This window comes from Colias eurytheme, chromosome 14 (assembly GCF_061535395.1).
Source record: "Colias eurytheme isolate Ceu_HAF_F1 chromosome 14, ilColEury1 Martin Lab GWU primary, whole genome shotgun sequence".
In the NCBI taxonomy this organism is placed as follows: domain Eukaryota; kingdom Metazoa; phylum Arthropoda; class Insecta; order Lepidoptera; family Pieridae; genus Colias; species Colias eurytheme.
Window position 1 is genome coordinate 11,044,105 of NC_142993.1, and position 23,776 is coordinate 11,067,880.

Here is a 23,776-nt window from a genome sequence, read left to right on the forward strand (position 1 = left end):
TATGTAGAGTTATGTCAGGTTTGACTTTGACATATAAATTTTATATTCATTTACGTCATTGCTACCAAGGTGGAACGAAGTAAAGATTCGCCGATTTTAATTATTTGTGAATAGCCGGTGAAATTAGAGATTAATTTCTTGTATTATTATTGATATTGATTAATTAAAACATTTGAAAATGCCTGTCAAAGCTGTCTGCGTGCTTAATGGTGATGTAAGCGGCACCGTGCTTTTCGATCAGAAGGTAGGTTTATTTTTTTTTCCGCTTCAATGACCTTGTAAATAACCCGTAAAGAGTGTATTTATTTTACACAATAATTATCGCATAGATGGGTATGATAAATAATTACTACGTGTCCTTATCGTGAGGAAAAATAAGTTCGAACTTATTTAATTACATAGTAATTTCTAGAAGCTTTATCACTGCAACTCAAGTCGTAACTATTGATAATAATATCTACTTCTCACTACAATCTATGTATATGTGTATATTCTCAAGCTACAGTGTATGAACCACACTACCACATTATTATGCAATAATGAGTTTATAAATTACACTTTATTATGTTTCATCTAAATGAGCGTATTCTTATGTATTACAGGATGATAAGTCTCCTGTAGTTGTAACTGGAGAGGTCAAAGGTCTTTCTAAGGTGAGTTGCTGTTTTTCAATATAACTTAATACTTAAAATACACAGATACAGATAATAATTCATAATAATACAGATTGCTTTCATAGAAAGCGGTAGAATTTAAAACACTCCTGTAACCTACAATTCCGATTTATATCAGCTTGTGATATTCATGACTGGAAACAAAATATGTAATACATGCAGTGTGACCAATAGCAATAAATTTTAAATTGTTTAATTTCAATTTTTACATAAAATATATTTTTATAATTATGAACTTCTATAAATGGTAAACAGTGAAATTGCTACAGGCAGTTTAAATTTGACAGGAATAAACATAGATTCTTCTAGTTCAGATACTTTTTTTTCTAATAAATTGTTAATTGAAATTATATAGAGGAACTTGCAATGATGTAAGCATATGTACTATATGAATATTTATGAAAATGATAAGGCAAAAAATAAGAATATATTAAGTGAGGGTCAGATGACCTTGTACTCTATAAACTATGGTTTGATTATTTTTATTTGGAATATGTAATTTGAACCATACTCTACTAAAATTCTCATTGAATTGTTATCTTCATTATTTAAATGATAACTAGAATTTCAGAGCATTGCAGTACTGATGACTTTTACTTAAATCTGCTTCAAATTTAAAATATATAAAAATCAAATATAATTAATATTTATTTATTTATTACTAGCGGTCTGCCCCGGCTTCGCCCGTGGTACATATTTACGTTTTCTCTACATAAGAACCATCGTCGTACTTCAAGGAATATAATAAAAAAAGAATTATCGAAATTGGTTCAGCCATTCTCAAGTTATGCGCTTACCAACACATTTTGGGATTCATTTTTATATATAAGAAGATTATTTATTTATTTTTATGTAAAGTTATTAACCAATAGAATATTCAAAGTTATAGGAAGTTATATAGTACATGATTTCAATTAAAAGGATATTTTAAAAGCCCAGACATTTGTAAAAATAAGTTTTGAATTTAAACATTAAATAAAATTTATTGGTCTCATTGGGTTACTGGGTCAGGTATTTATAACATTACTGATGTAACAAAGCATTGAACATTGATTAGAATATATAAATTTTACCTTAAAATAAAATTTGTATTATGTTTCCTAAGACGTCCGTAGTCCATTATGAGAGAGTACATCGCCTTTTTCCCCGTGAAGTCGCTAGATGGTGCTAGTTTTAAGCCCGTCACGTGGTACCGCCGCCAGCGCCGCGAGTGGTGGGAGACAAAACTCACCACAGTTCCAGCAAGCCACCAGAAATATTCTCATTGTTCGTCTCATAAATGATACGGAATGAATGGTGCAAAAATAACACCAGGAAGACCTTATCTGGACTACGGACGTCTTAGGAAACATAATACAAATTTTATTTTAAGGTAAAATTTATATATTATGTGTTCCGTTTGACGTCCGTAGTCCATTATGAGAGAGTTGTTTGATATCTCCTGGTGGCTTGATAAATAAGATGCAACAATGTGATAGAGTAATGCCCCAAAAAGCTTATATACATCCTATAAACAAAGTATATAATGTGTAAAATCATGACTTTGATAATTATTGAAAATTTGTCTCAATACCATGCATAAAATACATCCATAAATATACTTCAAGTATATCTTGTCAACATTTTAATCAGTATAATATGCACTTAAACCTTAGTAGGCTGAAAAATCTCGATTGTGAATACTAATGACTTCTATTTTGATTAGTATTAGATACACTACGACAATAATATAATAATAATTCCACCATGTGGCGGAAAGACGGGGGTTCGAATGCCACCTTGTGATCGAATTTATTATATTCTTTAAAAATATGTACGTAAATAATAATGTTTATAAACATAGCTAGATATAACTAGATATTTCTCCAAATAGATTGATGATGCTACTACATATAACTATGTAACATTACCCAGATTTCAAACTCGACTCTAAAAGAGCTCACTTTACCCTGCCACCAATGATAGCCGCTGTAGCTGGTCTCACCGGATGCTGTGTAGTAATAAAGAGATTAGTCAGAGAACCTCTTATGGATTGGAAAATGCGCTTGAAACTGGATTCATATTTACATAATATGTGACAATAATTTAGCTAACTTGCGGAATGCGAGGTAAACGCGTCTTCACTCTCGACCCATTGTTTTGAATTGCAATGTAAACAGGAATAAATAGAGAACACGTCCAAAAGCTAATAACAGTAATCACAGTATAGTAGCTGCGCGTTAATAAATGCAAACAATTTTTTATTAATTTTATAAATCACATAGTCAAATAATTATTTTTATTATGCTGATTTATTTTAAAAATATCTCGATAAGAGTTTTTGAATAACCTTCCTTGCCTTCCGGATTTGTAATTTTGAAAGATTTGTTCTAGCTAAGGAAATACCCTAAGGTAATTAATATTTGCTTAAATGATCAAATGAAATTTTAATATAATTTTTATTTTAATACAAACTGACTGATTTTATGTATAAGAATAGTGTACTAAACCGTCAGTTATACATTATAATTTAGCTAAGTATTTAGCATCCTTTTATAGCCTGGTCAGTGGTCACCAGCAGTCTATGTATGTTTTTTTTTTTTTTTTTTTAAGCTGTCCATCAAGGTGTAAAACAGGTTGACCTATTCAAAATGAGCCAGACTTTCAGCTGTAGGTTCTGTATTTGCGTTGGAGCTGAACCTGTGCGTGTTTGTCAGTGAACGATTGAGAGGACTTATCCTGATAGTAGCACGCCTCTTGCGGTCTAGGTGCAAAGAGGGTTTCTTCCACTTGGGTACTATTATAATGAACTCGAGGCAATAGAGCCGGTTGTTTAAGACTGTCTTACTTGAAATAACGTAAGCTGTTTGAGCTGTGATCAAAATTTATTTGTAGAATTCCCCTCTGAATGGAAATGTTTGTGTCGACTGTTCGAGCACGTTGTATTAGGAGCCGGTGCAATTGCGCGAGAATTCGGCTTCCTAGCTGTACAGCCCTAGAAGGTTGTGAAGTGTTCAAACGTTCAAACTAATAACTCTTGTCAAAGAGATTTCGTTCTGCCTTTGAATGAAATTTTTTCTTACTACCTCGACAGTCAAGATTAGGAAAGCTATTACTGCAAACATTTCAATGACACTGGGTCCAAGGTCCTTTCCTTCACTGCCAAGACTATCCTGTGAATTGGATACGGCTGGTAGATATTATACTTGTTTTTTCACTTACTTGCTTTTAAAAGATGTTTTTGAACTAGATCTTTAACAAGAGCGGCAGTTCATTCTTCCCCGGAGGGTTTCAAAGTTGATTAGCCCTAAGAGGCGTTCCTGTAGCGCTATGGCGTGTGTCAGTACATCCTTCCCCGGAGGGTAATAAAATTTGCAACGATGACAAACCTTGATAGGCGTTCCTGTGGCGCTGCAGCGTGCGTAAGTGCTTCCATCCCCGGAGGGTGATGAAGGTTTCAAATAAAAGGCCTGAGAGGCGTTCCTGTACCGCTGCAGCGTGCTGCGCCACTGCATCCATCCCCGGAGGGTGATGGAGGTTGCAAAAATAATAATAAGCCCGTGGGGCGTTCGTGTAGCGCTGCAGCGTGCTCTAGTGCATCCTTACCCGGAGGGTGATAGAGGTTGCAAAAGTTATAAGCCTGTGAGGCGTTTCTGTAGCGCTGCAGCGTGCGCCAGTGCATCCTTCCCCGGAGGGTGATGAAGGTTGCAAAGGTAATAAGCCCCGAGAGGCGTTCCCTTGGCGCTATAGCATGCGGCAGTGCATCCTTCCCCGGAGGGTGATGAAGGTTGCAAAGTTGAGAAACCCTAAGAGGTGGTATGCCTGCTTGAGGGACCAACTGCCTGCTATTAAGCCTGTTTTAAGGCACTGACACTTTCAATTTAATTTCCATCGCCAATTTCAAATTTGCTTCCGTGCTCCAAACCATTCGTAGAAAATCTTAGCAACGCTCGGGTGTCAGAATAGATTCTATCGGATTGATATTCCAAAGTAGGTTAGAGACGAACTTTCATTTCGAATTGAATTGAGTTGAATTGTAATTCCAAAGTCTCTGCAAGCCAATCAATTGACGATTTGTGCGGAATAATGAAACAATATAACATATTATGTAAATTTTTCACATTTCTTGCAAAATAAATCCTTTCATTTCATTTCATTTCATTTCAATGTGGTGTGCATGCTGTTCTGGTGAACGCAAATCATTGCCCATGTAGATCACCAAGTAAAGGCCACAGTCCCTTGGTTCTTCAGCAGTCCAGTTTGTGACTGTTGCAAACATTCTTTGAGCTGACGCTAGCCCGAAGGGCTGATACGTTATCTTAAGTAATTGACCTTCGTTTATGATGTATTTATAATTATAATATCGATATGGTATACAATAGTGATACAAGGATATAGGAGGCGTCGATACGTACGGGTAGTCGATAGCCTCGCAAATACAAAAATTTATGATCTTATGTTGAGTATGTCATGTCACAGTTAACAGTGGGTGTGAAATTGAAAATTACTCTGTATTTGCAGAACTTGCTTTTCTTAATTATGAAAAGGGGTGATTAACAATAGTCATGGTGTTCGTTTGACGAACCCCTGATTTTCAATAGTGACTTGAATCTTCAAAGACATAAAGTATGATGTCAAGAGTTAAAGAATAAATAAGTATTATTACCTCTTAAGTGAAAACTATGGCTGGTTTTCGAATTACATGGTATTCGAGGGTGACGAGATTAATTTGAGCTTTTATTTGTTGAAAATCTCCCCCCCTCCCTTTTTTGTTCTTTTGGTGTTTCCTGATTCTAACTTTAGTATTCATGAAATGATTTGAAACGACTTAAAAAGTCGATCTTAACGGTTATTGCATGTACTGGTAAAAAACTGATTGTGACGAGTTTTAAACCAACTTATCAAATCCGCCTATCTGCATATGCTACTCATGTTAGTAGGAAAGTTAAAAATTCTTTCCCCAGCGGGAGGAATTTTATATGAATTTAAACTTATCAATAATCCCCGTCAAAGCATCTCTATTAATTCTTAACTTTATTTGTATAGAGAATAGAAGTCGCATTTAAATTTAGCAGTAATTAGGCACAGAGTCGCGGACTAATTTAATGCGTCAGGCAAAAATTATTAATATATTTGTAAGAATTCGTAATAATTTACCTATTTCTATTGTGCTTACAAGATATAGGCAAATACATTCTACTTGATTCGACTCGTATCGGATGAATTTTCTAATCTAACGAGATTAAGAATTCGTTTTTGATATCTACCCTCAATTCGGAAAAGGAAGGCACAATTCACATACATTTAGAATGTTCGCGTAGCGAATACGATTCAAGGAGGAATAAAATCAAAAGTTCGAAACACTTTTCGAATCTGCTTTCGGCAATTAATATACTAACTATCTTAAAACCGATATTTGTGAAAATAGGTTATCTAAGGCGTAACATCCAGTAATAACCATTAACGTTGAAATATTTGTATTGAAATCATCGTAAATCACGTATAATGTATTAATAACATGACTCACCGTGTTGAGACAAAATCACACGAGCGCCTGAACGCGCGCTGGCGGCGCCATACACGCTGCGGCGGCTCCTCGTCGTCGCTGGACCCCGAACAAAAAGAACTCAGCTCGAAACACGTAGAAAACGCGCTGTTATGACGCTCGACACGATTCGGTAGGCCCTTGGCCTGCGCTATAGACTTATGGTCGCGATGCCACGCTCGTGGTTGCAGATTTATACTTCAAATAAATCCGATTTTCGTTATTCGTTTGAAATAACGATAACGCAGGTAACACTTGAATATTCATTTCACTATGAAACGTAACGGACTTAAATAAAAACTATTTAAAAAGAAAAAACTGAACTTTCTACTTCAATCTCGAAAGTTCGTATAAAATTATTATTTAAATTTAAATTATGTATATATGTAATTTAAAATAAAGTATTTTAAAATTACATGTAATCTAACGACTTGCGTACGGTTTGAAAAACGACGCAACAATGAGAATATTTCTGGTGGCTTGCTGGAACTGTGGTGAGTTTTGTCTCCCACCACTCGCGGCGCTGGCGGCGGTACCACGTGACGGGCTTAAAACTAGCACCATCTAGCGACTTCACGGGGAAAAAGGCGATGTACTCTCTCATAATGGACTACGGACGTCAAACGGAACACATAATACATTATTTAAATATGTAAATTTATGCTTACTGATTTGTTTGAGTATTAAGTGTGCAAATCAGAAGTAGGTACAAAGATTATCTGTCTTTATATAATAATGAATTATATATTTATCGGGGAAAGGTGCAGAATGTGAATGTATTTTCAAGCTGTGGGTAATTGAGCAAAGTACAATCACTTTTAATAACCGTTACGTTACACATTACACATTAAAATTAAACACAAGCAAAGAAAAGGTTAACAGTTCCAAGTTGTGGAAGGTCCGAACTCTTCCAATGTTCGAATGTGAAGTGCCATCCCGAGGGCGAGCCCTCACCGGCTAGACCCGGTACAAGCATGAAGTAAGCCGCCAACTTCACTGTAGCTACGGTGCTGCCACCACGAGGAACTCGTGCTTCGAGTCGTTTTACATCCATGCTATTGACCATCTCCGACATATTTAATATTTTATATACCATACTATCTCTATATTTACTGCTTCTCTCTATAACTTGCTATAAATCGCAGAGGGTTTACACTGATTTCAATGTTTTTAACTGCTCTCACAGCCTATATTTGCTACTAAGTTAAACACTATCTCAAAAAACCATCCAAATTTTCTATGTTTTTCATGAAATGTCAATTTGTTTCAATCTTTTTCACCAGCTTATATGTAATCAATATAATTAATAAATTACAGGGCAAGCATGGTTTCCACGTGCACGAATTCGGAGACAACACCAATGGCTGCACGTCCGCGGGGCCTCACTTCAACCCGTTGAAACAAGAGCACGGAGCCCCCAATGCTAGCGTGAGGCATGTGGGTGATCTGGGCAACATTGAGGCCAGCAGTGATGGGGGTGTTACTAAAGTAAGTAGATAGCGAATGATAATGATTATCCTTTGTTATTAATCCTACTTCCTACTAATATTATAAATGCGAAAGTTTGTGAGACTGAATGTGTGTGTGTGTATTTTTGTTACTCTTTCACGCAAATACTACTGAACCGATTACAATGAAATTTAGCACACATATAGAGGGTAACTTGGATTAACATATAACACATAAGCGTGGGATTTCCGGGATAAACCCGGAAATCCCACGGGAACGGAAACAATGCGAGGTTTTCTTTGAAAACGCGGGCGAAGCCGCGGGCGGAAAGATAATATGATGAAGTTGTGTGACTTTAAAGATATCCAAAAATTAGGAAGATTGGTATATTTCTACTGCAATATTTTGTTTTAACTTTTAAAGCATTCAATTTCAAATGCTTTAAAATCTATTCTGTCTAGTTTTTAGTTGAACATTTTTAGGGTTCCGTAGCCAAAATGGCAAAAACGGAACCCTTATAGTTTCGTCATGTCCGTCTGTCCGTCTGTCCGTCTGTCCGTCTGTCACAGCCGATTTACTCGGAAACTATAAGTACTACAGTGATGAAATTTGATGGGAATATGTGTTGTATGAACCGCTACAAAAATATGACACTAAATAGTAAAAAAAAGAATTGGGGGTGGGGCCCCCCATACATGTAACTGAGGGATGAAATTTTTTTTTTCGATGTACATACCCGTGTGGGGTATCAATGGAAAGGTCTTTTAAAATGATATAAAGTTTTCTAAAAAACATTTTTCTTAAAGTGAACGGTTTTTGAGATATCAGCTCTCAAAGTCGTAAAAAGTATGTCCCCCCCCCTCTATTTTTATAACTACGGGGTATAAAATTCTAAAAAAAATAGAGGTGATGCATGCTAATTAACTCTTTCAACGATTTTTGGTTTGATCAAAGTATCTCTTATAGTTTTTGAGATAGGTTGATTTAACTGTAATTTATTATATTTGCTGCTACGGAACCCTTTGTGCGCGAGCCCGACTCGCACTTGGCCGGTTTTCTAAATGTAAAATTTGTGTGGCCTTGAAGTTTGGTCAATATTAAAATGATGATGAGCACAATGACTTGCATTTATTTTTTTGTTTTCATAATGGAAATAAATTCAAACTATGTGTGGAACAGAGGTGGTGGTTGTAATTATTCAATTCAACTTAGCCTATAATCTAAAGTCTAAACCTATATTACTTATACAACTGAAACAATTGATATGAACGTCTTAATCGGTATTTAGAAACTAAGACATTAATTTTCAATATCCCCTAACTTAGTATTTTCTAGTGTTTGATTTTACGCGAGTATTACATTAATTATACGTTTAGAAATTAAACGTCGGGAAAATAATAAAATGAATAAATTGCGTTTAAGATCCGTTAAAAATCTTTAATTTCTAAATCCTATAACTACTTTTAATATTCTATAACAATTTAAATAGTTCTATATCCAATAACTTTTCTCAATATTTTCTGAAACAACACTACTAAACAAATATCAACTTTACAGGTGTGCATCCAAGACTCGCAGATTTCCCTCACCGGACCCCACAGCATTATCGGCCGCACTTTAGTTGTCCATGCTGATCCAGATGACCTTGGTGTTGGTGGCCACGAATTGAGCAAGAGCACTGGCAATGCTGGAGCTCGTATCGCCTGCGGAGTCATTGGACTGGCCAAAGCTGAATAAATTAAAAAAAAATAGCACCTAAAATTGGCGCCAAACTGAACAAATAGTGTTGCCAGTACCAATTTTGTCTATAGTTTGTAGTCTATGCTAACTTCGTTAATATTTTGATGTGTGTGGAATGATAATTGATATATCAGGGTGTTGTGTGGAATATATCAAAGATTGATAGTATGTGTGATGAAATTGGTATTGGCAACATTTTTAAAATTTGATGTTACGCATCAAACATATTTTAAGCATAATCTAAATTATAAACTACTTATTGGTGTGATTAGCATTCCCTGAAATCTCGTGTTTCACTTTTTTGTTATTTTGGTGCAGGGACATATTCTATTTAAATCCTGTCTGCCATATGCTTGTTTTGTTTACTAAATAAATATTATGGAATATATATCTTGTTTTATTTTTAATGTAAGTGACTAAATGACCTTCTACAATGTCATAAATATTCTATAATCAATGTAAGCACTATAGTCGACAAGAACATTCATGGCACACAGGGAAAGTGCGAACAGTAGAGTATATTGTGTGCTCCCTTGCACTTATGGGCAGGCATCCCATTTTTCTATCGACATTTTGTTTGGTATAAAATTCATTTGTTAAAGAGATTGAGGAGCCCAGTAATCATTCATTCATTTCAAAGGCACGCGCAACCCTAATTATTATTGATGTCAGCCGCGTATTAAAATCTCATATATCCTTATTCTGAAAATACACTAGTAGCAGTTAGTATGTACAAAAATAATATGAAGTTAAATATTGAATTTCATATATTTTGTTATGTAAATATCCCAAGTAAGTTTTTGTAAGGCCTTGTTCTAGGAGCAAATAAATTACACATTGATATGATTTATCAAGAATACTTTAATTGTCCTACAGAGTAAATAACTTGATCATTGTGTGTAAAAAATATATTACAAGATGAGTTGTGTGATTGGAACATTCTTTGACTGCTAAAATGCCATTGATATAAACTTTCTTCCACTGTCTGTATGCTCAATGCTGCCCAATAATTCTCTAGTTCTCTTGTTAAAACATATTCTGATATTGCCTTGCATACTTTAGTTATTATATTGGGTGTCATAAACCCCTTTATGATTAGTACTGCTACTCTTGTTGACTGCAAATTTGTTCCACTCTCAGGTACATAGTATGTACTTATGTAATTCTCGTCTGGTGTCAAATTAGCGTTGTGTGCTAACATTCCCAACCATTCCACTACTTCATCTATATCTATGTCAATTAGAGATGGTATTGTTGTAACTTCCGGAGATAGATTTTTAGCTTGTAAGGCATGTTGTGATACAGTGTAGTTTTTATCACTAAAGTATTTAGCAATTGTTGATGGGCATATGTTTTCGTCGTGTGGCTCCCAAGATATATAGAAATTAAACAGCTCTAGCTTGCTTAAAGCATTTTTTAACTTTTCGCTCCGCTTTATATCTTTTAAATCAATCCGAACTTCGTGAAAATTATGCGGCCTCTTTATTCCTTCCAAACCAAGCGTTTGGTAAACATAGTCTGTTATATTCAATGTTAATATTCCGTCTGGTGTTATTGCTGCACTATTATGAGTGATACAACTTTTATTAACTGATAAACAATATAACCTCCCTTTTCGAACGAAAGTTTCGATGAAGACGGGATCAATAAACTCAACCACAGGACAATTTAAGATCTTATAGTAATCACTGTCATCCAGAAAACACTCTTGAATTAAACTCGGTACATTTAATTCATCAGGAAAAGTTATTATAGCACTTCTATAAAAGTTATTCAGGTTTATTATGTTTTCTGTTTTCTCTACATTTAAATTTTTCCGCACTGTACACGTAGTTTTAGGCGGTGGAAAATTATTTACTTCGGGGCAAAGCATCTTGCTTAAAAGTATAAAAATGACAATATTTATTTTCTAAATAAGAATTTTTCTGTGGAATTTTTTCATGCCGCATTAACTTTACTTGTTGTGACAGAAAATAGAAATTCACTGACATTTCTGCGTTTAGCTAGGTGTCAAATCTGACATATTTTTTGTTTGATCTGTAATCTGTCGACTGATGTGATTTTAATCTGTTTTGAGATTGCGCGGTGAAAATGAAAATGTCGCGGAAATGAAAATGTCGCATATTGTGCATATTACATAATATAATAATCTTATAATAATATACCTGTGTAATATATAGGTAGATATAAGTAGGTGAATTTATAAGGCATTAAAACACATATTATTTTTATTTATTATTATTTATTTAAATCTCCTCTACTTTCAACTATTATCTACTTTATTATACTATTATTGAGTGCACAACAACAATAACCAAATAATCTATTAACAATAGAAGAAAATTTTAAAGTTCCTACATTAGGAAATATATTTTGTTCCAGCCAAAATAAGATTATATTAATTGTACGAAATGTTATCACAATAAATACAATAATACTTGTTCGTTTCGTAGACGCCTTCCAGTCGGGTCCTAAGTGCTAATTTAAAAATGCTGCGGTGAATATTGTTATTTATAAATAATTAACAAATTAAGCTAAGTTGAGTTCTTCAGCGGGTACAGCTTTGTACAACGCTTCCACTCCAGCGACGATCCGCTCCAAAATAGCATGAACGATGGGAGGCGCGATTTCTTGCATCACATCCTTCCAGTTGCTGTTTGCGAATTCTAGTACTGGTTGAGCTAAAAGAATAATGATCGGATTAGTAAAGACAATAGCATTAAAAAAATCAAGGTAGGTATGGATAGTTACGTGCTTTGGAACTTTGAAATAAAATAGGTATTATAATTACCTATTGGACTAACTTTGTGACAAAATTTCGAAGTTTAGCTTACGCTTGGATATTGATAATAATGAAATATTCGATAAGTAGATACATTTAACATTTCTAAACAAAATTATTTACACAGCGTAAAAAATACTGTTCTCCAGGCTTGCCACGAGAATTTCCTCATTTTAGGTACCTAGTAGGTAGGTAGGTAATTAATAAATATATTAATTATGAACATAATTATGACATCTAATTAGCTATACTAGTAACTAATTTATGAACGTACCCAAAACATTGTTTCCATTGAACAAGTTCTCGAAAGCGAACGAGGCACCAGTCTGCACGTTATAAGAATCCTTCCACTTGTTGATATGCCAGTGTGGTTTGCCATCAGCGCCTGTCACCGTTGTGAGCTCGCTGACCACCTTGATCACGATGTCACCTGTAAATTATAATAAGTTTAAATATCTTGGAGGGAATTAAAAACAAATACGTATATGAAAGTTGTAAAAAGACGCCGTTCTGCATTCAACTAATAATATAAAGTTGTTTCCTCTCGGGTTTCATACTATTTCATGTCAAGCATGCACGCCAATATTATTTTGAAAAATATTTATTATCTATGCAACATTTTTAAAAAGTAAAAAAATTCGTTCGAGGCGGGAAATTTGGTGCTTTACTTTTCATAAAACTAAAAAAAACCAACATGTCGGACATTCGAGTTTATTTTGTTTCGGATTAATAATAATAGTAATTAAAAATTACTTAATAATTATTATCTTACGGATATTGATGCTGTAGTCTCCATTTCCCTGGACTGGTAGGATGAGCAGCTGGCCGGACAGCTTGTAGTTTCCTTTCAGCTTCAGGTTACACTTCATCGTTATTATTTGCTTCATTTTCACCAGATCGTGTCTGTAATAAAGAAAACATCATTTAAATAAAATTGAAAACACCCAAAGTATATAGTTTCGTTAGTACAATATATTATGTTATATTATGTACATATGTAGACTATAGTAGTGACGGTAGAGTTAGCTAGTTTGGGATGATATTATTATCTCGACTATATTCATATTATCTCGTAAATATATTGGAGGGCAAATTATTAAGAAATGTAAATTAGTTGTAAAAAAATATAGGCAATGTACAAAGATTATACCTTTTAATAATTTTGATTTAGGTAAGATAAGTTAAAGTTTCTAGTGTATATTTTATATGAATAATATTCGGATCCGATCTTGAAAATTAATTTACTAACATAAAGCTACACACATTTTTTTGCCGGATAAAACCGGGGCAAGCGAGTCATATTAAAACCAATAGAATGAAGTTACATATAACATTCTACGTAAATAGTAGACTATTCAAGTTACATAGTTATGCAATAAAATGCAAATAAGCTGTGACAATATTTAAGTATATAGTGCAGTATGCATGCAGGCTTGTCACCATCTGCATCGTCGTCAGCCTTGATGTGTCATACTAAAGAATACACCTCAAGGGTTCGTTATAATATAATGACCAATGTTCATAGTAAATTACACGCGCGCCGTAATAACTATGGCCCCAGAATCACAGACACAATAGAAAATCTGTTGTGTCGTGGACCGATCGGGCCGTTCGGGGCTCAATGGGTTAATACCTAACTACTCAATTACAACAAATATATTTTTTACCGCTTCCACCTATTGAAAAATAAACTTATTTACCAAATAAATAACTAAGTTATTCTTTGGATAGATATATACCTAAGTAAGTAATTTTTTTCTTCGTCAAAATGTTAGTATGTCAATAAAATTATTCAGTCATATAAAAAACTTCCCCAACATTTACCGATTTAAATCTTTAAAGATTTTTTTTGAATAGGTACTTATAGACTGTACCTACCTGCCTACTCTGTACCACTCTGAACTCTATGAATTTGAAAATCCATAATCTGGCACGTTATTTTAAATATCTCCAGAAATTACGGCGTTTAGCAAGAATTGTAATTAAATTATTATCAAGTTATCAAGATAGATCCGTATCGAACAAAATGACAAAGCAATTAATCCAATTATGTTAACAATTATTCTTCGCGCATGTCCATTTTATTAATAGTATAATAGGGTTTTTTTCTGTTGCGTTTAATTTTACATAATATGAAAAGAGAGCTGTCTTTAATTTAAAATGTAAAATCCAGTCCGTATATCTGTCGACTAGCTTCCGCCCACGACTTTGTACGTGCATCCCCATTTTTCCCCGTTCCCGCCATGTTCCCGCAAGAATTTCGGGAAATCCTTTCTTAGCGGATGCCTACGTCCTAACATCTACCTGCATGCCAATTTTCAGCCCGATACGTCCAGTGGTTTGGGCTGTGCGTTGATAGATCACTATATCAGTCACCTTTGAGTTTTATATATATACATATAATGATTGGTATATAAACATAGGTACTACGATAATGGTATATTTTGATTACTTTTACATAGGAACAATTAAAAATCCTAGATTAAATAAGTGCTTTTATTTACTTCAAAGCAAGCTTTAATACTTAATAAAGGATGTAAATTTGTTAGGAAACTGGAAATATTTTTACTAAAACCCGTAAAATATAAATCTATTTTAGAAATGAAAAAAAAATGACGTGTGGCATTCGGGGACTGCCGCGGTAAAGCTATTGCATGCTATGCCTTCAAGCCACACCTCCGCCAGTCGGAGTGGGGAGCGTGAGGTTTTTTCGTTACAGAATTTCTGGATTCGGTCCCCGCGCTCAAGGCCCGCGATAGAAGCTATATGCAATAGCTTAAAAGAAAAAGTGAACGAATGAACGAATTTGGTTGGAAAGAAAACTAAACCAATTAGGCTACATTATCAAGGCATAAACACACCTCTAGCGTTTTCCCTCCTTTTTCAACGTGTATTCAAACTCTACCATTGTTATATTTATGAAAGAATTCAGGATAAAGAGCTCACGCGACAGATTAAACTAATTATCATCAATCTCTATTAAAATACAAAGAAATGACATGCGCCAATAGCGAAATAAACACACCTTTCAATCGTCTCTCAATTTTCTTTTAATTAACCCGTAATCTTACATCGTTCTAATTGATTTCATTATTAAATTACATCATACTATAATGACAGCTGAGGTTAGAGGAAAATGTGGAATGCTAATTTTTCTTAGACTACACGAATAAGGTCACGTTCGCACTATCACACGTAATAGTTTTATTAACAGAATTTCCAACGCAGAGGCGAGTATCGGTGGAGACGGAGACTAGTATTATACAATTATATTATCTGTGACGAAGATATACAATGCACAAATATGCATCCAAATATGCATGCATTACATATTTCATTACTACCATGGGCAGAAGGAACGGAAGGAATAATTTAGGTAAAGAAGGGACAGCTTCACTTACGTCTCGGGCTTTCAGCAGTAGGTATTTGATGACTATTGTGATTTATGTAATAGAACTTTTCTTCTACTTTATTACTGCATAAAATATTTATTTAAGTATTAACTCACTGAAACACATCGAAGTAAATAAACCATAATCTAATTTTAATTCAAAAATATGTTTATATTAGGTATTTATATTCTGATTCTTCTCCGTAGATACTGCTTTCCGAATCGGTGGTAAATGTTAAAAATACTTATGTAATGACGATTCGAAAGTGCTACTAAACAGTAGTCTAATTGAATAAATGAATGTTTGAGTTTGAGTTTGATTCTATAATGATAGTTTTAGCCTTGATCCTTATGAATATTTCGAAATTTCTGCCAATAGACTTTAACAATACCTGTTTTTATTTGAGCCATAGCAACAAACACCAGAATTAAATAAAAACGAGATTCACACAAACACACAAGAGATATAATCCTATTATAAATAATATGTGTATAATATTAATATCGATATCAGAAACGTATAAAAAGTTATCCAATCGCCATCGCGGGCTATTCAAAACAAGGAAAGGAAAAAATTAATCATAGTCGTAAGGTTTTTTACTTAGGTACCGATAATTTTTTCTTGATTAAAAAATTTACATAAGAGCAGAGCATAAATAAAAAATTATGTGGTAAAAACTGATCCTTAACGATTCCCACACAATGTCGCGAGCATAGCTAGTACGTTATATTATATACAGTACCTATATAATAATATACATGATAAATAAGATATACTGAAAATACCTACTAACCACTAGTCTAATATAATTGAGAAGTCCTCACGTTTTAAAAGGCACAGTAGGTACATCAACAATAGACATATTTTGTAACTTACTTCACAGTCTCAAAGGAGCAAGACTTGATGCCAGTCATGATGGTGTCTTTGAAGAGGAGTTGCAAACCGCCCTGGTCACTCTTGATGACGTCAATGTGCATGGGATCCATGGGACTGTAAAAAAAGAATATATATTTTAATTTTTGTTGAAGATATTTCTCTTAATAAATAATCAATCTTAATTCTAAGATTGATCTAGTAATTTTCTATTAAAAGCTGTTTGTTGTTGTTGTTTGTGTTTCTGTTTCTTTGAATAACCCGTCGAAGATCTTACAGTGTAGAAATCGATCAAAAAATTTTGAAACATTGATGCAATCCTAATTATGATAGGACATTATTAATTAAAATCGTTAAAATATTCATAGAAATTTTATAAACAATATCCAAAAAAAAACCTTATGAGGATGTTTCTGATCTGAACTATAAGGAAAACATATAATACCTATGTATTAGCAAAGCTTGATTATAATTAAGTACCTACCTATAATAAATTTTATACAAAAAACACTATTCTTTATTTTGTTTCGGTGGCTGAGCACATATTTTAAGTAGAAAAGTATCTACAATAAGATAATAAATTAATTATTATTTACAAATTTTTGATAAAAATGCACTTATTTACATAAAACATTTTAAAGTTCTGTTTTTATATTGTTCTACTAATTAGACTCAACTTCGCCCTTGCACCAATGACCAAGGATGTTAGTTTCTTAAAAAGATAAGAATTAAGGTCACAAAAACTTGGTTAATTAAAACAATAAATATTTCGATTAAATGCAAAAATATAGGTCGTAAAGTGAGCTAGGATTATCCACTCAAGGTGATACTAACCCGTTTGCCTTACTCGCGACGAGTATGCTCTGAAGCCATTTAGCCTTTGGTCGTTTGTATTTAAGTTTAACGACCTTTGGTACAATCATTTAAGTATAAAAATAAATTAGAGAAATGCGGTATTATTGTTAGAGAAAGTGCAAGAGAAATTACAATCTAATTCTTAACATATTTTTCTTTTCATTGAATGGAATTCCTAACGAAATTAACATCAAAATCAAGCCATTTTAACCTTGTGTGTTGACATATTATGGTAACAACATAATTTATTTTATAAATCTTATAATTATTTACCACATCAATATAAGTTTCCGAGCTATTTTATCAGTTTAACAGACCTAATATCAGTTAATCATAATAAGATAATTTTCTCTTCCTCGTCAACCTTTCACGCAATTAATTAATACCTTATCCATATCAAAAACATTTAAATAATATAATTAATAACTATTTACCTGATTCCCAATTCGGGTACACCAGACAGGAAGAAGGGAACTGCCGCCTTGGCAGACGCCAGGACGCAGGCTGAGTCACCACTTTTACATGGCTTTATGAATGGCGCTGTAACAAATACAAGTTTATAATAATGCTATACAAAGACAAATCCTAACTTCCTAACTAATATTATAATTTGAGCTTCAAACAATGTTATTAACGGAGTGTTAATTTGATAATATTGGCGGTTTGGAGAATGGGCAAATTGGGCCTGAAACTTGGGCTAAGACCAATACACACGAAATATTGTTTTTGTGATAGATCATTACACATACCTTACGAAAAAAATAAAATAAAAAAATAAATCAACCGGGTTCTTGTACAGTCAAGGCAAAAAGTTTTATTCATTTGGCTATTATTTTGCGCACAATAACGGTGTTTTTAATTCGAGTGAAGTAAGTATAAATCGAAATGTCACTGGAGTGACTGAGTTTAACCACAAAAAACGCCTTACTACGTTAAATTATAATAAACACGGTATAGGTACCTGTTACAAAACATAATATTAGTGTATTTCGCTTATTAGAAGGCTTAAGATTAGTACGTATTTGTAAGTGAAAGTGAATTGGAGTAACATAAAGATATTGTCATTGTCTTAAAACAGTTATTTATTGCAAAAAATATTATACACAAAGAAATAAAACTTGATGTGACTGTACAAAAACCCGGTTGATTATTTTTTTATATATATATTTCCCGTTATGTATGTGTTATGATCTATTATAAAAACAATATCTCATGTGTATTGGTCCAACTCAAGGGTTCAGGCCCAACTTCCATAGTAAAATGCCCATTCTCCTTTATTAATTAAAGTACTAATTATTTTTTTTCCTAAATAATTTTCTCTCGATTATGCCACGTACCTTAATAAAACGTATGTTGCCAATTCATAATATTCCAAAGTATTTAAAAATCCATTTCGTAATAAATTTACAGGGCACAATAAACCTAAATAATTTGGAAAATCCAAAAGTGCACGCCTCATAATTTTTTTTTAAATAAATATTTATTAATTATTATTTTTGTTTATTTAATAACAATTAAACCACATCGAATCAGACCCTGAAAAATGAAAGGGTTCTATTCCTGAGCATACTCAAGCGTAAGAGAAAAAAAAAGACTCGTTTAGTAAAGTATTTCGGTCGCTATCGTGTTAACAAGAAAAAGGATCCGCACATACAGACACACGGACGTCCAAGACAGAACTTTTTTAAACTGTTTTTTAACTAGTTTAAATAACAAAAATGACATGAAAAATATCATGAACGTTAAAAATAGTGTTTTTTCTTAATATGTGTGTGTATGTATTATCTTACAAGTGCAATGTATGATACATAAAGACATTTTAAGTTTGAAAAATCAGATGTTTTGCGCGAAGTGACAGTAGTACCCACCTCAACGCTTCGCTTATGAGGCGTGCAACATTATTCATAACTTAAACTACTTAACGTTATGTCACCTAATAACTTCTAACTTAACTACCAACACAATAGCTTACATTGTAAGTTAATTGAGTTCCTATAACTTGACACGTAGTTATTTATGGCGAATAAATACTTGCATCAATGGAACAACTTAATGATGTCACAATTCATACATAAATATACGTTCAGGCAAACTAATTCACATACCTATACCATGGACGAATATAATATGCCTAGATACTATCATCACTACATAGTAAAACAAAGTCGCTTTCCCTGTCCCTATGTCCCTTTATACGCTTAAATCTTTGAAACTACGCAACGGATTTTGATGCGGTTTTTTTTAATAGATAGAGTGATTCAAGAGAAAGGTTTATATGTATAATAACTTCCATTACATAGTGGAGAAGTACTGTTATTTTTGAGGTTTCTAATGTGATGTCGTAAAAAATTAATTTTTTCCGCTTACATTGCAAACGCAGGCTGAACCCTTCGAGTTTTATCAAAATAATGTACTAAGTATTATACACATTAAAAAGGTCTACAAAAAAATCCGCGATGCTATATGTCTATCTCTTATGCATATCCCACAATAACTTTTTTTTGTCATTTACTTTTTACGACAAATAATGGCTAATTTTCGATGCGATTTTAACCAATACAGCATTAATCCTTAGCCAATTAAATACCTTGAATACATTGTTCATTTAATATAGATCTATATGGCCCTTTACACCGTATGATTTAAGTGAATATTTTCGAAGATATTACAGATTTAAAAATTGCGGGACGTACCTAGCGTTTGCGGCGGTACCGGCCGGCTGCCCGGCTATCTATTTTTATACACGTTTTTATATACAACGTTCACAGTTTTTCTGTAGTGTATTTAGTACTAGCGGTCCGCCCCGGCTTCGCCCGTGGTACATATTTCGCAATAAAAGGTAGCCTATGTTCTTTCTCAGGGTCTAAAGATTATCTGTGCCAAATTTCATCAAAATCGGTCCAGTAGTTTATGCGTGAAAACCATACGTATACATACATACACACAAACCTTTCCTCTTTATAATATTAGTATTTAGTATGAGCATTGCACCCGTGCGAAGCCGGGGTGGGTCGCTAGTATAACATAAAATATCGCTTGCCCTTACTTTGGAAATAGATAACGCGTGAACTGCTCTACCTTTCTTTAATTATATTTTAAGGTCTAAGTTTTTTTAAATACACCCAATTTAATATATTCTAGTAATAAAAATATTAATATACGCTTGTTTGTTTGTTTGTTTATCTTTTACGGCGTAACGTACCTACCAATTTTTTTTGAGTCTGGAGATAGTTTACGAAGCTAGAGAGTGATTAAGATTATTATTATTGATTAAGCCTTATCGCGGCGAAACATCACATTAGCAAGGGACGAAACCGCGCATGAAAAGCTAGTAATTATAAATAACTAGATTTCCGCCCGCGGCTTCGCCCGCTTTGTCTAAATCATAATAAATTATATACTAAAACCTTCCTCTTGAATCACTCTATCTATTAAAAAAAAACCGCATTAAAATCCGTTGCGTAGTTTTAAAGATTTAAGCATACATAGGGACGTAGGGACAGAGAAAGCGACTTTGTTTTATACTATGTAGTTTATTTTAACTTAATAAAAACCTTTCCGTATTCAACACCTGTTTCTTAGCATTGTCTATCCAACCTTTGATCAGTGCCTATACAATAATCCTCGACAAATCCAACAAGGTTAATTTTAAAATGACATTATAAAGTTCATAATGCCGTTCAAGTTTACGTCCTTATAAATATAAATGTAGTTCTTGGAATATTACATTATAAATACATTTTAGAATGTCCAGTTTTCTTGAAAATTTTAATCGTAACATTTTATTGTATAAATCGAGGTAACAAATAAAAATAAGAATATAAAATACGGAATAATCGCTAAAAATTAATCTGGATCGATCGTAAATACAATTTATTCAGAGAATATAATATATTTGACAGGATTTTTTGCACAAAAGAAAGATAGAAAGATAGTAAAAGATAATTTAAATATCATTGAAACTTCAGACTGTGCTTCAAAATCAAGGATCGAACTTTCCTGTATTACGGTGAAATACGTTAACATTCATGCTTTTCAAAAATTAACAGAGGCAATTATAACAATAATAAAACCAATACTATTAATAATAAGGGCCCATTCTACAGGTAATATGAACTTATATTTTATTTTACTAAATTTACTGTACTGTTATTATTTTCATGATCTATTTATAGATATTTAATAATACATATTATATTTTACCAACCTAAGTGAAGATTTATATAATTACTTGTTTGTATCAGAACATCTCGTTATAATAAAACAAAAAACTATAGACAGAAATAACTTGATTATAATAATAGTTTATTTAAGTATATAATTTATTGTAAATTATTTTTATAGTTTTTATTATTTGTCTGCAGTTTTTGTGCAGGTGCAGTTAAAGGTTAACGGATGTAATAAATTAAATTGATACTAATTTGTCCAATTATCATTTGTCAATCATTACTATTAATTACTTGCAAATATACATTTTTTATGAAACGCGCAAAAAAATCATATTTAAAGTAATATACCTTTTTTTTGTGTGGTGTCTCTCAATGTTAGCCAGAAGGGCTTCTACATTTTAACGCGGGGGTGAACTGAAGGTTCACCCTGGTAGCGACATGGGCAAGGGCGTCCCCCCTTGACGCGGCTTGGGCTATCGCTTGAGTGGTAATATACCATTGTATACTGATGTTCAAGTACGTAACTGGACTTAATAAATTAAAATGCAAATATATAAGAACTAGCGGCCCGCCCCGGCTTCGCCCGTGGTACATATGAAAAATAGATGTTGGCCGATTCTCAGACTTACCCGATATGCACAGAAAATTTCATGAGAATCGGTCCACTCGTTTCGGAGGAGTATGCAGACTAACATTGTGACACGAGAATTTTATATATAAGATAATTGATAAGAACAGGCAATTGTTTCTGTCCAGGAATACGTTATATTTTGACTATCCTTTACTTTTTAACTATCCTTTCCAAAAACATTTGTTTATAATACATTACAATAAATCTTATTAAAAATGTCATAGAAATCAAATAAAATGAACTTTAAGTTATAATTGTGCAGTAGCATTATTATCTACGAATAATTTCGTGTTTAATTCATACGAGTACTAATATTATAAAGCTGAAGAGTTTGTTTGTTTGAACGCGCAAATCTCAGGAACTACTGGTCCCATTTTAAAAATTCTTTCGGTGTTAGATAGCCCATTTATCGAGGAAGGCTTATTATAGGCTATCATCACGCTAAGACCAAAAGGAGCGGAACAATGCGGGTGAAACTGCGGAGCACAGCTAGTAAAATATAAATAGAAAAATACATAAACCTAAAACCAGATGAACAACAAAACTTAAAAAGATATTCCTGCAACGTGTACAAACTCAAACATTTATTTATTCAATTAGACTTCTTCGAGAAGCACTTTTGAATCGTCATTGCATATTTTTAACATTTACTACCGATTCGGAAAACAATACAATATATTGGCAATCATTTTTAATGTAATCGCTTCAAAGTATAAAAAAATAAACTAGAAATTTAAAATAGAGTTTTCCTGAATGTCGGTTAAAAAAGAATCGTTAAATTGTTACGAAGCTTTGTAGAAGAGCTTTCAAAGTACACTCTAGAATTCTAGATTCATACAATAGAATACCTAAGTTCTAAGTTATACTTCTTACAAAAACTTCCAATTTGACCGTAGCCTTAATATTACAGAGAAGGGTAACACTAAAATATTTTCTATACTTTTCGTACAAAAAAACTCTGTGCAGATACAAATTTACAAATATTACGTATTTTAAATTTTAACGGGAGATTTCCCGGCTCTATCAGCTATCTTCAATAAATTTCATAAGAATATTGCCAAAATCATCCTGTTCCTATCCCGAATTGAATGTTACCGGCACTAAAAAATCCAGGATTTTTCACAACTAACTATGTAGTTATTTTTACATAAATAAAACTCACCTGCAGCACTATTTACACTTAAAAAAAGTCCAAGTAAATACAACACCCGGAACATTTTGTATATAGGTTGTCACTATGTAGTGATGAGAGCCGCTCAGAAACCTGACTTATATGCTCGCTGTGACGTCACGCCAGTGTCACTGTCATTCATGCTACGGGTATGTGGTTGAACTGGATGTTTTATTTAATGTCTATCTTTTGCCTTGATCTTCGAAAGAGTTAAAGACATTGTTTTGTAAATACATAAGTTATGTTCAATTTTCTTAATTAAGTATTTATTTCCCTAAATATATGATTTTCTTGAAGAACAAATGTTTTGAAATATATTCAGTAAAGTAGAGTGTCCCTTTGTTCCTCTCTCTCCATGGGGCAGATGCATTATACAACTGTTTCGCTAATCAATTTTCTATAAGAAAGTGGTCAGCCTTCTGTGCCCTACCTGCATTCTTCTTCGAAACCGGGAATCGAACTCAGGACCCTTGGTTCTGCACCCAATTTTGCAGCAAGTACCAAGGAGAAATGCGT

At 33.3% G+C, this 23,776-nt stretch overlaps 3 protein-coding genes across 3 annotated transcripts; 1 reads left to right on the forward strand and 2 right to left on the reverse strand.

Annotated features, from left to right (window-relative positions):
- The first annotated feature begins 54 nt into the window (after positions 1-54).
- Positions 55-9,768, forward strand: Sod1 (Superoxide dismutase 1). The gene is made up of 4 exons (XM_090109323.1): positions 55-244; positions 603-653; positions 7,516-7,686; positions 9,205-9,768. Exons 1-4 carry the CDS (start codon positions 179-181, stop codon positions 9,382-9,384), a joined length of 468 nt encoding a protein of 155 aa, XP_089965449.1. The 5' UTR covers positions 55-178; the 3' UTR covers positions 9,385-9,768.
- Positions 9,769-10,223: 455 nt separating this feature from the next.
- LOC149903122 (ribonuclease P protein subunit p40-like) lies at positions 10,224-11,336 on the reverse strand. Its single transcript, XM_090109502.1, has one exon. The coding sequence runs from the start codon at positions 11,258-11,260 to the stop codon at positions 10,238-10,240; it is 1,023 nt and encodes a 340-aa protein (XP_089965628.1). The 5' UTR covers positions 11,261-11,336; the 3' UTR covers positions 10,224-10,237.
- A 292-nt stretch (positions 11,337-11,628) lies between these two features.
- Positions 11,629-23,331, reverse strand: LOC149903123 (circadian clock-controlled protein daywake-like). Its single transcript, XM_090109764.1, has 6 exons — positions 23,252-23,331; positions 17,724-17,829; positions 16,438-16,551; positions 12,942-13,072; positions 12,444-12,599; positions 11,629-12,068 (listed from the first exon to the last, which is right to left on the reverse strand). Exons 1-6 carry the CDS (start codon positions 23,304-23,306, stop codon positions 11,917-11,919), a joined length of 714 nt encoding a protein of 237 aa, XP_089965890.1. The 5' UTR covers positions 23,307-23,331; the 3' UTR covers positions 11,629-11,916.
- Between the last annotated feature and the right edge of the window lie 445 nt (positions 23,332-23,776).